Source organism: Peromyscus leucopus, chromosome 3, assembly GCF_004664715.2.
Source record: "Peromyscus leucopus breed LL Stock chromosome 3, UCI_PerLeu_2.1, whole genome shotgun sequence".
In the NCBI taxonomy this organism is placed as follows: domain Eukaryota; kingdom Metazoa; phylum Chordata; class Mammalia; order Rodentia; family Cricetidae; genus Peromyscus; species Peromyscus leucopus.
In genome coordinates, this window is record NC_051065.1 from 107,850,412 (window position 1) to 107,865,570 (window position 15,159).

General features: G+C 43.7%; 1 protein-coding gene across 6 annotated transcripts in view; it reads left to right on the plus strand.

Moving 5' to 3' along the window:
• The first annotated feature begins 2,336 nt into the window (after positions 1-2,336).
• The window catches only part of C3H3orf20 (chromosome 3 C3orf20 homolog), a 58,694-nt gene continuing 45,871 nt past the window's right edge, over positions 2,337-15,159 (plus strand). For 2 of the 6 annotated variants that reach the window (XM_037203925.1, XM_037203924.1), the window contains exons 1-3: positions 5,608-8,470; positions 12,625-12,744; positions 13,742-14,672. In XM_037203925.1, the coding sequence (XP_037059820.1) occupies positions 14,201-14,672 (472 nt within the window). In that variant the 5' untranslated portion in view covers positions 5,608-8,470; positions 12,625-12,744; positions 13,742-14,200. Of the gene's footprint in view, positions 3,664-5,607; positions 8,471-12,624; positions 12,745-13,741; positions 14,673-15,159 lie in introns of those variants that run through there. The other 4 variants (XM_037203921.1, XM_037203922.1, XM_037203923.1 and 1 more) reach the window with 4 other exon arrangements.

Genomic DNA, 15,159 nt, shown 5'->3' on the forward strand with positions numbered 1-15,159 from the left:
TAATATTCCCCACCACTCCACAGCAAAGGGAAAGCTAGACATAATGTCATCTGGTCAGTCTCCTCAGGCAGATATCTCTTAATATACATCAAAACTCTAACCTAGCTTCTCCCCACCCCTCCCCCACCCCCAGAAATAACAAATGCATCCTAAAATTCATATGGAAATGCCAGGGACCCAGAATAGCCAGAAAAAAGTTGGAGGACCAAACTTCTTAATTCAAGACTTACTGCAAAGCTACCACAGTACAAATGGTGTGGTACTGGCACAAGAACACAGGCACATAGGTCAGTAGGGTAGAATAGAGACAAGGGTTTGTGGGCAGTTGGCTCTTAATGAGGGTGCCAGAACTATCCAGTGGGAAGGAATGCACATTTCACAATTTACTGTCCAGGGCAAAGCAATGAATTTAGACTTTGGTCTGAAACCATATATAAAAGTCAACTCAGCATGAACCAGAGACCCAAAAGTAAGGGCTGAAACTATAAAATCAGCCAACAGAATGAAACAGCTTAGAGGAGAAAGAAAGAAGTAGAATTAGTAGACATGGCACAGCAATTAGCAAAAGCAGGAACAAGTCAGATATGGTAGTGCACTCCTTTAATCCCAGCACTCAGAGAGCAGAGGTAAGTGGATCTCAATGAGTTTAGGGCTAACTTAGACTACATAGCAAGCTCTAAGCAGAATAAAAGGAAAACAAATGATGTGAATGCTGGAAAGAAAGTACATTTGTTGTAAGGCAGAGCACCAAGAAGAGAGTGTGGTGAGATAGGGAGGAGAAGGCAGGAGGGCAGCCAGGCAGTAGTGTGCCTTGAGTGGGCCAGTGGACATGGGAGGACCCAGCAACCACAAGCCCTTTGGTGGGCAGAAGCAGTTAAGCACAGCCACTCATCACTGTCAACTAGTAACTGCAGGCCATATTTTCTCTGGGATTTTGAAGACTAAGTCTCTTTATCCCCTCTTTACCACATCAATTAAAAAGCTTTTTGGCAAGCCAGCTCATCTTCGTGTTTCAGTCCCTCAGATCGAGCATGAAATCCACTTGAGAGAGTTGTTTCTCGTGGACTAGTTTTGTGTGAGGGTGTCCAGCAGATGTCAGCAGACTCCTGAGAGTGCAGATCCCTGCTCTCAGTGCTGGCTTCCTAGGGATGTACTGAGAAGGGTCACTTTCAGTTCTGTTTCTTTCCTTGGGAGACAGTTTCATGCAGCTCAAACTTGATGTGTAGCAGAGATGACCTTGGACATTTTGTAGTAGTTTGTATAGTTTCATGTATGTATGTATGTATGTATGTATGTATGTATGTATGTTTGTATGTAATGCATTCCTTTTCCCCTCACCTTCTACCCTTATTTCCTTCCACCCCTGTCAACTCCTTTTTCTCACAAGCCCCTTTTTCACATTCTTTTCATTTTGTTGTCCTGTGATCCACTGATTTTATCTGAGACTGTGTGACCATGAGTTTAGTGCTATCTATTGGAACCTGGACAATGACAATGACTTTTCCCCCAGAATCCATTGTAGCCAGTTGTTCAGCAAGGAGAGGTGGGGCCCCATGATCCCCTCCCTAAACAATGATTGCTTCTTGACAGTTCCAGTCCTTTGGAGGTCCCGAGAAGGTAGTTGAAACTGCTGTGAGATTATATATGCTGGGTCATGTGTGCAGTGACTGTGTTGTGCCCTGAAGATGGCATTTCACAGTCCTCTCTGTCTTCTAGCTTTTACGTACTCTGTTCCTTTTCCTGGTGTTCCTGAGCCTAAAGGGATGGGCACTCAGCCATCACTTGTTCCCAGAACCTTGAGCACCATGTGGTGGATGCATAGTCACAGAGAGACCAAAGTGTCAATATTGCATTTCTGATCCCCATTTGTGCCTCCATCTCCAGAGTGCTGGGATTACAGGTGTACATTATCAACATCTGGTGTGTGCCTTGCTTGGAATCTAACCTGGGGCTTTTGTTCATGTTGGATAAGCATTCTGCCAACTAAACTACATTCCCAGGCCATTTTAGCTTTGTTATAACCATATTTAAAAACTGAAATTATTTTTTTCTATTGAGCTTAATATATCCAGAACATCTCAGTACATAGTCAGGATACAAGCACCATGAAGAGATACTTTGTTTCCTTTTTTTTTTTTTTTTTTTTTTTTTTTTTTTTTTTTTTTTTTTTTTTAGAATTGGGGGGGGTTACGATTTTTTTTCTATTTTTGGACAGAGTCTCTAAGTAACCCTAGCTGTCCTGAAACTTGCTATGTAAACTAGGCTGGCTACACACTCAGAGATAAGTCTGCTTCTACCTCCTGAGTGCTTAAATTTAAGATGTGCACCACCACACCCACTTTTGTTTTTATGTGTATGTTTGAGTGCCTGTGTGTATGTATGTGTACCATGTGTGCCTGGTGCCCTCAGATGTTAGAAGAGGGAGTTATCTGGAACTAAAATTATGGGTGTTGGGAACAGAGTTCTCGGTAAGAATAACAAGCACTTAGAACTGCTAAGCCCTCTTTTTTCATATTTAGTCCTCAGAGTGCACTGTAGCCCACAGTGTAGCTGGGCTTGCACACTCAGTTTTCACCAGAAACACTATCTGTATTTAGATGTCATAAAGCAGTTGAAAAAAAATTAAATTCATATCCAAGTTGTCCCAAACACATAAGTTTTCTGATAATTGAATTGAGTGAAATTTTAAACTTAAGAATTTTTGTTGGTATGTTTTTTGAGATTTTGGGGTTTTATACATGCTTGTCAAATGCACTGTCACTGAGCTACAGCCCTAGCTTCAATTTTTAAGTTCAAATTTTTGTTATTATTGTGTGTATATTTGTGTGTGGAATGTACATGCCACATGTCTGACATGTGGAGGTCAGACAACTTTGTAGAGTTGTTTCTCCTGGTCCACCTTTACATGAGTTAGTTTCAGGTTCAAAGTTAGGTTGCCAGGCTTGCTAGGCAAGCACCTTGACTCAGTTGTCTGGCCCTCCTTCCCCACCAAGTTTTAAATTTGAATTAGTGAAATTGAAGTTTAATTCCTTTGCTGTGTTAACCTCTTCTGAGTAGGACAGTTCCAAATGATCATTGTTGGTTTTGTGGCCCCTGTACATTGTATTCCTATTAGTGACCAAAGGATTGGCAAATCAGTTTCTTCTAGGTGTACATCCAAGACATTCAGTGACTGTCTAACTTGGGAGCAGGAAGTAGTGAAACCTACAGAAGAACATCCCTGTGTCTTATTGGTGCCTCGGGAGAGCAAAACAGACATTGAGAGGAGACTGCTTTGAGTTCCTTGTTTTCACTGTAACCTCTTCTCTGGGCCTTGTGTGTATTGGTGTAGTTCATTTGAATTGGTGCAGTGAATCATTCTGCTAGCCTGCAGAATTCCCAAAGGAGAATATTCAAATCCATATACATGAGATGCCTGCTGCACTTAGCTATATATTTGCCAGAGACTTGGGTCATTCCCCTGGGTTGCTGTTCAGCTGACCTGGTTGTGACATACAGATGAGGCAATGGAATTTAGAATCTGGGATGGGGGGTGGGTACTGGTCTTTACAGTTAACACAACAGGGTAGCCACAGCATATGTGGCTCATTTCCTTTTGAGCCAGTGAGGCAAGCTGAGTCGGTTATATGTCAGACTGATCACATAAAATGCTACATAGCCGAGGTGAGTGATGATATTGAAAATGACTTGTTGACTTGGAAATGGTGAGAGGAGACTCCTGCTGGCTGCCTATGAGGGCTCATGTGACTGGTGGAGGCTATGGACATCTGCCTCCATGTTTGAAGAGTGGGCAAGTGTGGTGAATGTGTACTGGTGAGGACTTCAGTGTGGTGGGGTTGATGTTAATGTCTGGGAAACTGGAAAGTCAAGATGTTCATGTGAAATCATGTTTTCTTAAGAACCCATGCCCCATGCTGTTGTTGACAGTGCATGCCTTTAATCTCAGCACTCAGGCAGGCAAATCTCTGAGGCCACCCTAGTCTACATAGTGAGTTCCAGGTTAGCCACAGTTATTCACTGATATGTGGTCTCAAAAACAATTAAATTAAACAAACTCTGACCTCTGGTAGAGCATTGGTGCTCTGCAGTGGTTTCTTATATCCAGACTGCACATATATGTGTACCGTAAATGAGTGTCTACCAATAGGAACATTTAAGATATTCTTTTTCACTCTCAGTTTAAGTTTCTCCCTCCCCTTCTTTTTCACTTAAATCCATTTTTAACTGCTGTGTTTTCCCAAGCTCCAAAAGCCCACATGCTTTTGTCAGTGTGGCCTGGTTTCAAGCATTTTCTCCAGGCTATACTTTGTCCTCTTCTGTGTCTTATTCACTGTCAGCATTAAGCTTCCCTGAGCTGGAACATGGTATCCACCTTTCCTTCCTCACCTGCTTCACCCTCTTCACCATTCCACAGTCATTGTGGTAGTGGTTTTGTGAAAAGACCTGGCTCTGCCTCCCTGCATGGTCTGTGGTTTACAGGTACTCTGAGAGCTGTGCAGGACATGTGGTCTCTTGTTTTCCAGCCACAAAGAGTCTGCGTTAAGTCTTTCTCTAGTTCTATAGATGCTGTTCTGAATTTCCAGAGAATGGTGGTCAGTGCAGTGTGTAATGTAAGCACCGTGGGACCAGTTTGCTTTCGTGTAAGGTTTCTAAAACTGAGCTGCCCAGTTATTTTTAGTTGTTGCTTAGTAGTTCATCAAAGTAACACAAACACAGGTCAGCGTTCAGACTTAGTAGGAAGGAACCACCAACCAGGGCATCTTTAAGATTGATTTAACAATTATTATATTACACTGCCGCCTTCCCTCTGCCTTTGAAATGTCCCCTTGCACATCACTTTGAGAAGTGACATCACTAGGTCACATGGACAGACATTCTTGATTGTTCCTTTCAGGAAATTCATCTCAGTGGGGACTTGTTGACACTGCAGTGGATCTCCCTGCAGAGGAGCCAGTTATTTAGAAGTGTTGGCACCCCAGAACTGCATCACCAGGGTTTCATGTTGAGCTTGGCATTACATGGAAGCAGACTGCATACTGTCTCATCATGTGTGCTAAGATGCACTTCTCTGTGTGACCTATTTTCTTCCCTGCTAGAGAGTTCTCTAGCATCTCTCTAGATACCTTTATGTGCCAGGCAGCTCAGAGGATAGCAGGGATGAGCATTTATGTTCCATTACCAGAAGCCATGCTTGTACATAGGGCAGTCACATGAATCACTTCTGCAACCAAACCCTTATAGGGCATCTCTAACTAAAACCAGAGGGAACCAGGAACTAGAGAGGCAGGGCCAGATGACCTGAGGAAGCCTGCTTTCCTTTTGAGTATTGTTATGTGCATTTTTACCCAAATGTGCTCTTGGCTCAGTGCCACGACAGGGAAGAATGTATGTCCTCTCTTTTAAATGTCAACCCAAATTTGCCCCTTATCATATGTGCCTTGCTATTTTGTGGTATGTGTGCTCACATCAGTGTCACAAAAAACAGGAGTAGGGCGGGGGGCACGCTTATCCAGCATCGGAGCAGAGGCAGGCGGATCTCTGTGAGTCGAGGCAGTGGGCTACAAGTAGCCCAGAAGTGCAAAATACGCAGAGAAATGTCTGAAAAAAAAAAACAAACAAACAAAAAAAAAACAGGAGTAATATGTCGCACTGTGCTGCCATGGCTGTGACAACTGTGATGTCACTAAATGATGGGACATTTCAACTCCATTATGACCTGAAGTGCTAAGTATGCATTCTGTCATCATGTGCCCTTGGCAGTGCTACATGAAAGGTTTGAATATACAGTAACTATAAGCTTTAGTTCAACAGGCATGATCCTGTTCCATCTGTGGCTCTCTCCAGGCCCCCTGTGCCTCAGAGGGCTCTGTTATTCCATAATGTGTTTTTTCTTTCCTGTCTGCTTGGTGCCTACTTAACTTCAGGGACATCCTTTGATCTGCTTTCTTTGACACTTCTTTGGATGTTATGGTGGTTTGAATGATAGATGTTCCTCTATATTTTCAGGCATTTAAATAACTTGACCCCCATTTTGTGGCACTGTTTGTGCATTGGGGTGTGCTTAGGAGATATGCCCTCACTGGAGGAGGTATGTCACTGAGGTAGGTTTTGAGAGCTTAAAGACTTACACCATTTTGAATTTGTCCTCTGCTTGTGGCTTGAGGTTTGAAACTCAAGCTCTAAGCTGTTCCTGCTGTCATGCCTGCCTGCTGCTATTCTTTCCCATTGTGATGGTGATGCATATTTCTCTGGAACCATAAACGCAAACAAACCCTTCCCTCCATAAGTTGTCTTGGTCATGGAGTTTTATCACAGCAATAAAAAAGTAACAAGTTGATACCAGAAGTGGGTATTGCTGTGACAGACCTGTCCATGCTGGTTTTCTGGAAGAATGTGGAAAATTTGGAGCTTTAGGTTCGAAAAGCAGTTGAAGACTGTAAGCAGACCTTACTGGGCCATCCTATTTGGAGCTTAGAAAACAGTAGTGCTGAGAGCTATGTGGATTGTAGAGGCCCAACACAAGAGGTTTCAGAAGGGAACTATTAACAAGTGTGCAAGATTGATAATATCTTGGCAAAAATGTGGCTGCTTTCCTAAGAACTTGCCTGATAAATTTAAAAGCAATGGACTAATTTCTTTGGCCAAGGAGATTAAGACCACCTAGTATTGACTCTGTTGCATAATTATTAGTAACCTTATAAAAAGAGCAAGTGGAGCAGAAAGAAATACAAAATGTAGTTTGAAGAGAAAAAGAACTCCAGGAAACTTAATGTTGCAGTCAAATCTTGTGCTGAAAGAGATAGGAAAAAGAGGTCTGATCTATAGTAAAATAAAGGGAAGAGTGCCCTGGGGAGAGACTCCATCTAGCTAAACTTCCAACTTGTGGAAAGAAAAGGTCTAGGGAATTTTCTGCTCCTAGAAAGGAACAATAAACAAAAGTACAGCTAATGTGCCTCAGTGGGGGCCAGGGTTCACCCAAATATAGCAGCTGAACTTGGCAATATTGCCTGTGTGGTGCTGGTTCTAAAGTCGTGAAGGATACACTAGTTAAGAGGTTGTGGAATCTTCCTCTGTGGTTTCAGAGAGGCTGCAGAAGCCAGGCATTTGGCAGGGGAAGCCCTGAAAAGCCATTGTGTGAAGCTGTGGAAGTGAAGCTAGTGTTGCACTGGAGACCCCAATATGTTGGAGATGCTAGAGCTGTGAGACATCTGCCAAGGAGAAGAACACAGGGAGTGGGACCAGTCTAAGAGCGAGGAGGCATGCAGCAGAGCTGGAGAGATGTAACCTCATAAGCTTTTGGATATCAGACATGGAGCTACAGGATTTAGAGTTTGCCCTACTGAGTTTTGGTCTTGCTTTGATCCAGTATTTCTCACTATGCCCTCAGTCATCCTATCTGAAATGGTAATGTATGTCTATGCCATTGTATTTTGGATGTATATAATTTGCTTTTTTATTTTAGAAGGTTACAGTTAAGAGATTGCCTTGAGCCTCAAAAGAAACTTTGGACTTTTAAACAGTATTGTGACTAAAAGACTACAGGGGTTTTAAAAATTGGACTGAATGTATTTTGCATTATGATATGGCCATGAGACTATGGGGGCCAGGGAGTGAAATATGGTAGTTTTGAATAATGGATGTCCTTCTATATTCTCAGACATTCGAATACTTGGCCCCCCAGTTTGTGGCACTGTTGGGGGTGTGGCTTAGGGGGTATGTCATTGAGACAGGTTTTGAGAGCTTAAAGACTTGTGCCATTTTCCGATTGCTCTCTGCTTGCTGCTTGAAGTTTGAAATGTGAGCTCTCAGCTGTTCCTACTACCATGCCTTCCTGCTGCCATGTTTCCCCATTGTGTCAATGATGCTTATCCCTCTGGAACTGAAAACCCTTCTTTCCATAACTTGTCTTGGTCATGGTATTTTCTCACCTCAATAGAAACGTAACTAATACAGATGTCCATGGCCTTTGCACATTTTTCTGAAGTGTGATTCCTATTGTAAGCCAGTTTCATTGCATTCTTCCTTTTGTCATTGAATTCCTCAAGGGCAAGACTCATGTCTCAATCCTGGAAGAGTGAATGGCAGAATAAAATTGGCTAGACAAGGAAGAGCGTGGGAGTGACCTAAAATGGCCACTTCTCAGAAATCACATTTGTTAGCAAGAATAGAGATGTGAATGAAGAAGTGGCTTGTAGACACTAGGAGCAAACACAAAAGGCCCATCTTTCCTGTGAGAGAAGTTTGGAGACAGGCAAAATGATGGCGTGGGGGTTCCATAATGTTATTAGGAGTCTAGGTTCTATTGTTCTGTATGGTTACCCCTAGCTCATGGCTTCCCTCTTCAAGGTAACCTCATGGTTCAAAATGACTGCTGGAAATATACCCATCTCATCCCTTCCAGGCAAGACATATGAGAAGGGCAGTGAGTGACTAAAAGGTGTTCATTCCATAAAGGCAGCCTCCTTTAAAGGTAAGTCTCAAGGTCCTCTACCCAACAGCTCCACCTTCATCTTATAGGTAGGGTGTAGTAAGGCACTTTTAAGGCAAATTTTGAAGACATGTAGTAATGTTATTTGTGCATTTAATTACAATAACATTTCTTTTTAAATTGGTTGTTAGGTCTGAGTAGATATGTTTCCAAGTATACAAAATACCTGGTAAGCATGTGGGAAAGTACTTAGCATCACTAGACATGTGGGATTGTAAATCAAATTACTAACTTCACACCCACTGTAATGATACCAGAATCAAAACAGTAGTGACAGGATTTGTCCACAAAGGCATGTAGAAATTGGGACCTCCATAACATTGCTGGTGACTGTGAAGCAGTGTTGCTGCTTTGGTAAAGTCTGGCAGTTCTTCAGAAAGGTGAACATTGAGCACTGGAGAGATGGCTCAATCGGTAAAGTGTCTTCTGTCAAGCATGAGAAACAGTTCTGGTACCTGACACTCCTGCCTGGCACAGCTACAGCCCCAGTGTGGTGTGAAGAGTGAATGGGGGTGGGGAGAGACAGACAGGAATATCTCTTACAATTCTGGCCAGCCAGTCTAGCCAATCAGTGAGCTCTAGTTTTAGAGAAAGACACTGTCTAAAAAAAACAAAACAAAACAAAAAAAAAAGTGAAATGGAGAATGATCAAGAACGTCACTAAAAATTAGCCTATAGCCTCCATTTACACCCACACATGCACATGTACCCTCCCACACATGTAATTCCTTCCCCCTCCCCACAAATAACATATGGGCTAGCGAGATGGCTCAGCAGGTAAAGTGCTTGTTGTGCAAGCCTGGGTAACGAGTTCGACCCTTTGAACCCATGTAAAAGTAGAAGGAGAGGGTCAACTCCACAATGTTGTTCTCTGACCGTCACACACATGCACAAACATAATGATAAAATAAAAAACAAGACTTGTTTTTGTTTGTTTTATGTATGGGTACTTTATCTGCATATATGTTTATGCACCACATGAATGGCTGGTGCCCTCAAGGCCAGAGGAAGGCATCAAATCTAGAACTAGAGTTACAGATGGCTGTGAGCCACCATGTTGGTGCTGGGAATTGAACCTGGGTCCTCTAGAAGAACAGCCTGTGCTCTTAACCACTGAACCATTTCTCCAGCTCCATGGTACATGCTTTAATCCCAGCACTAAGGAGGCAGAGATAAGTGGATCTCTGGAAGTACTGAGGCCAGCCTGGTCTACATAGCTTCAGGCAAGCCAGATCTACAGTGAGACTGTCTTAACAAACAGCAATAAGACACAAAAAGTAATGAAGCACTTATACATGCTGTTATATGAGTGAACTGTTAAAAATTATTTGTTTTATGTATATGAATGTTTTGTATGTAAATGTGTCTATGCACTTTGTGTGCAGTGCCTGAACAGGCCAGAAGAGGGGCACTAGATACCCTGGGTCTGGAGTTAACAGATGATTGTAAGCTACCATGTGGGTTCTAGTTATTAAATCTGGGTTCACTCAGAACTGATGATCCATGTCTCCAGGTCATGGCTAGTGTTTTTTTTGTTTGTTTGTTTGTTTGTTTTTTGAGACAAGGTTTCTTTGTATAACCTTGACTGTCCTGAAACTTGCTCTATAGACCAGGCTAGCCTTGAGCTCAGAAATCTGCCTGTCTCTGCTTCCCAAGTGCTGGAATTAAGGCATCTGCCATCATGCCTGGCCCATCATGGATAAATTTTAAAAGCATCATGGCAAACAAAACAACCATCAGAAAGGACCACATATGTATTTATGTTTTTATTCTTTAAGAATTTCATACATGCATATAATGTATTTTGACCACATCCACACACACACACCCATTCCTTCCCACTAATCCCCTCCAAAATCCCCTAATCTTTTCACCTGGTAACTCCATGTCTTCTTCATTTCCTTTTTTTAAAAAAGACCACTATATCGGCTATTTTCCCTTTTTTGTGATTAAAATACCATGACCAAAAGCAACTTACAGAAGCAAGAGTTTACTTTGGCTCACAGTTCCAGAGGGAAAGCCTATAATGTCCAAGAAGGTGTGGCATGGTGGCAGGAACAGAAAGCTGACTAATTACAACTTTACACACTCAAAGCAGAGTGGGGGGGAGAGGGAGAGAGAGAGGAAGTGAGGCAAGGCTATAAGCTCTCAAAGCCAACCCCTGTGATACTTCTGTCAGCAAGCCTCATCTCCTAAAGGTTCCCATAACTTCTCCCAAAATAGTGCCACTAATCCAGGACTAAGTGTTTGAATACATGAGCCTGGGACATTTCTCATTTAAACCACCATGCTCATCAAGTCCAATTAGTGTTGCTGGTATATGCATGGGTGTGGGTCCATCAGCCAGTACATAGGCACCATACCAGTGGCCATATTTTCAAACATGACTTCTTCCTCCAGTAGTCATCAAGTGCCAATATCTCCTAAAGGGATAGGAAGGACCACATAATTCATGATTCCATTTATATTAAATGTCCAGAAAAGGCAAACACAGGTTATTGGGAAATAGCTCAGTTGATATCTTGCTTGTTGTGTGTAGCCAGAAGTTTTCCTGGTCCCACCTGGCTTGCAGCTGCTCAGACCCAAATAAACACACAGACACTTATATTAATTACAACTGTTTGGCCTAATGGCAGGCTTCTTGCTAGCTAGATCTTACATCTTAAATTAACCCATTTCTATAAATCTATACCTTGCCACATGGCACGTGGCTTACCGGTATCTGTAGATCTTGCTTCTCATGGCAGTGGCTGGCAGCATCTCCTGACTCAGCCTTCTACTTCCCAGAATTCTCCTCTCTCCTTATCCCGCCTACTCTATACTTCCTGCCTGGCTACTGGTCAATCAGCATTTTTTTTTTTATCAATCAATCAGAGCAACACCTTCGCAGCATACAGAGAGACATTCCCAGCAGTTGTGCAAGCATGAGGGCCTGAATTTGACCCTCAGTACCACATTTGCCATGTGTGGTAGTTTGTTTTGTAATACCAGTACTGAGGAGAGACAGATTCCTGGGACTCACTGATCATCTGGTCTAGCCTATAAGTGACTCCCAGGCTCCTGTAAGAGACTCTGCCTAAAAAAAAAATGATGTGTGGCTCTTGAGAAATAATACCCAGGATTGATCTCTAGTCTCTACATGCTTGCATGAACATGCACATAAATGTATATATACACATACATAAAAAATAAGGGGCAAATCTGGGGCTGGAAAGATGTCTCAGTGGTTAACAGCATTTCCTGCTCTTCCAGTGGACCCAAGATCAGTTTATAGCACCCATGAAAGGCAGCTTACAACTGTCTGTAACTTTAGTTCCAAGGGGATCCCATGCCTCTGGCCTCTGCAGGCACCTGCACTAACGTGTACATACTCCATGTAGACATATATACACCTACACCTAATTAAAATAATTAAAAAATCTTAAAAACAGATCAGTCTATATAGACAGGCTAGATGAACTACTCTAAAATAAATAGTAATATTGGCCTCATTTCTGCATATATGACACAAAAATGTTCATGCTACAAAAACTGAGGCATATGGTGTGGGTGTTATAGCTCAGTAAGCCTGTTTGAAGAATCTTTTATCTATTTGTATGGCATGTCTTTGTAATTAACCTCAAATGGTAGGAACTAGTTAGGAGGATGGGAGAGAAGTTTCCCAATCAGTTAACATTGCAAGGATTTTAGGGATTGCTTAGTTGTCTTCTTTTCTTCATTTGAATCCTAAGTGAAGGAGGAGGAGGAGAAAGAGGAGGGTTTGATGGTGAGGGTGATGGGAGAAGAAATGTCATCATCATCATCATCATCATCATCTGCTCTGTAAGTTAGGGTCAGACCTCTTTGATTTACTGCCCTAATCCCTGAGATTCTGAGTGGTGTCTTTGTTCTGTGGACTGACCATTCCAGAACAAATCTATTTTTCTGAGTCTGCAAAGCTGAGAAATGGCAATGCCAGAGGTCAGCAGATAGACACAGGAAGCCACTTTGTCTTCAATTCTATAGAATGTTAGGAGCTTTGTGCTATTGGACTCTTGCTGCTTGGGAACTTCATTCCTGATAGATGGGCAAAGATAACTCAAAGGCCGGGGAGGAGTGGTATAGTGTTTGCAAAAGCCTCCATGCTTTGACTCTAGGGACAGACATCTCCCAATCCAGAACTCTGGTCCCTCATCAGCAAGTTAGGAAGAGAAAAGTCTTCTCACAACAGGTTGTGCACAGCTAGTAGGCCTGGACTTTCTCTGCAAGTACTACAGGTGTGTGCCTGGGGAGCTGTCCTGGAATGGTCCTGGAACTTGGGGTGGCCCCCAAGATCAGAGCTTGAAAAGGGGAAGAGGATTGCCTGTGTGGAAAAGTGGTGGTCAGGATGGAAAGTGGAAAAAGAGATGGCTGGACAGCTGCACTCACTGCTGGTGTAGCCAGCAGCCTGCCCTCTGCTCTTGTGGTTAACATCATGGCAAACGTGCTGAATTGGCTTCTAGATAGATGGCAGAGATGAGCCAGCACTGTAGAGAGATGCTGGAAAGGCCACAAGAGGAAAGAAAATCCTGCTTGAGCTTCCTTCAAATGGACAGTCCTGCATGTGACCCTCCTGCGCAGGTTTATATCCTCATGAAGGCCCTCAGAAATAAGCAGGCATTGTTGGGCATTGTTCTTATTCAGCATAAGGGCCAAAGGAGGATTTATGTTTTCATAGATGTGTTATAGGCTAAACCCAACCCCCCCCAACCCCCCCATGCTTACTTGAACACTGAGAGCCCTCAAGCAGCTCTGTTAAAGAGGGAAAATGCTGCCGGGCAGTGGTGGCACATGCCTTTAATCCCAGCACTGGGGAGGCAGAGCCAGGCGGATCTCTGTGAGTTCGAGGCCAGCCTGGTCTACAGAGCAAGATGCGGGACAGACACCAAAGCTGCACAGAGAAATCCTGTCCCAAAAAAAAAAAGGGGGAAAATGCTTCCCACAGTCCACTAATGTAAGGGTATGCATTGTTCACACTGTAACCTCTTGGCAGTTGTGTTACATCAATGGCATCCTTCTAACAGTGCATTTTCCAATTGTTGCTGTCCTAACTTTGGTGGAATGTGGCCTGTGGTATCAGATATTGAACTGTGGGGTTGCATTATCCTTTATGCTTTGCCACCTGGCCTAGGTTGTATGTGTTGAGTAATCCAATGCCCATCCCAGGTTTGTGACCAGGAGCTCCCATGTCCCTTGTCTCTGGAGAGAGCCAATGGCATCCTTTTGTTTTTGCAGGCTTTTATCAGTAGACCACAGGCAGATCTTCCACCATCAGGTCACTAACTACAAAAGGTTTGGTGAGACTTTCCTCCTTGCCCTGGCCCTTTTGTTCATCTAGGTACTCAATTTCTGTGACCCTCTCTGGAACTTCTCTGGGCCCATCCTCAGCAGCAGGCCTGTCCCAATGTAACTCACTCATTGCTATTCCTGGAAAGATGAGGGAAGGGAACAATGCTTTGTTCTAGCATGGAAAAATGACCAGCAACTTCCTTATCCTTCTGAGACAAACTGCTGGCTCGATGACCTGTGAGGGTTATTTCTGCATGTGCACTCCATCTTTTCCCAAGGCTTCTCTGTAGGTAAGAGCTTCTGACCCTAGTCACTTCACTTCTCAGACTGCTGAGTCTTTACAGCTGAAGGTCCCTCTCCTCTGAGATGGACAGTATCACCTAGCAGTATGCTTGCCCAGACGACATGAACCAGGTCAAAAGTAACCGAGAACTGTTCCTACAATACTCAGCCACAGCCCCCAAACTGCTGGCCCACGTCTCCAAACTCCTCATTGTCTGCCGAAACGCAGGCATTTCCATCCCAAAAGGCATCAGGAATATCTTTGAGTTCACCTGGGAGGAGCTCATCACTGACCCTGCAGTGCCCACCCCATCTGACATCCAGGATCTGGTAATCACCTTTGGGACTCCTACAGTGGTGCTTGCAGAGGTGATCCCAGTGCAGCCCCCCATGCAGAAGAAGCCAGTTCCACCACCACCACCCCCAATACTGCTCACGGCCACCAGCGGGGGCAAGCACTCAGCCCCCACCCCTGCCTCTGCTCGAGTGGCCCCCCCTGGCCAAGATACCCTGCACAAGTTCCAGCGGCAGTCCATCCACCTGTTGACAGAGCTGCTTTCCCTGAAGATGAAGGCCATGGTGGAGTCTGCCTCTGGTAAGGCTGCTCAGATTCCCCTCCATTTCTGCACAGGTGTGTGTGTGTGTGTGTGTGTGTGTGTGTGTGAGAGAGAGAGAGAGAGAGAGAGAGAGAGAGAGAGAGAGAGAGAGAGAGAGAGGGAAGAGGGAAGAGGGAAGAGAGAAGAGAGAAAGAGAGAGAGTTGAGCATCCACAATCCAGAATCTAAAATACTCTGCAGTCTGAGGATGTTGAATGCTCACATGATGCCACAGAACATTCCACAGCTGATAATGCATGATGATTTGCATGTAAGACAATCTTCAGTCTGCATACAGGGTACACATGAAACATCAGAGAATTCCATGTCTTTGAGTCCATCCTCAGATATCTCAGTATGTACAGGAAGACATTCCCAAACCCCAATCTCCCGAAAGCTTCACACTCTTTTAGCCCCAAGCACTGGGGTAAGGGACACTTAACCTGTATAAATATGCACTGGGAAAGGGAGTGGTGGCCATGGGTCT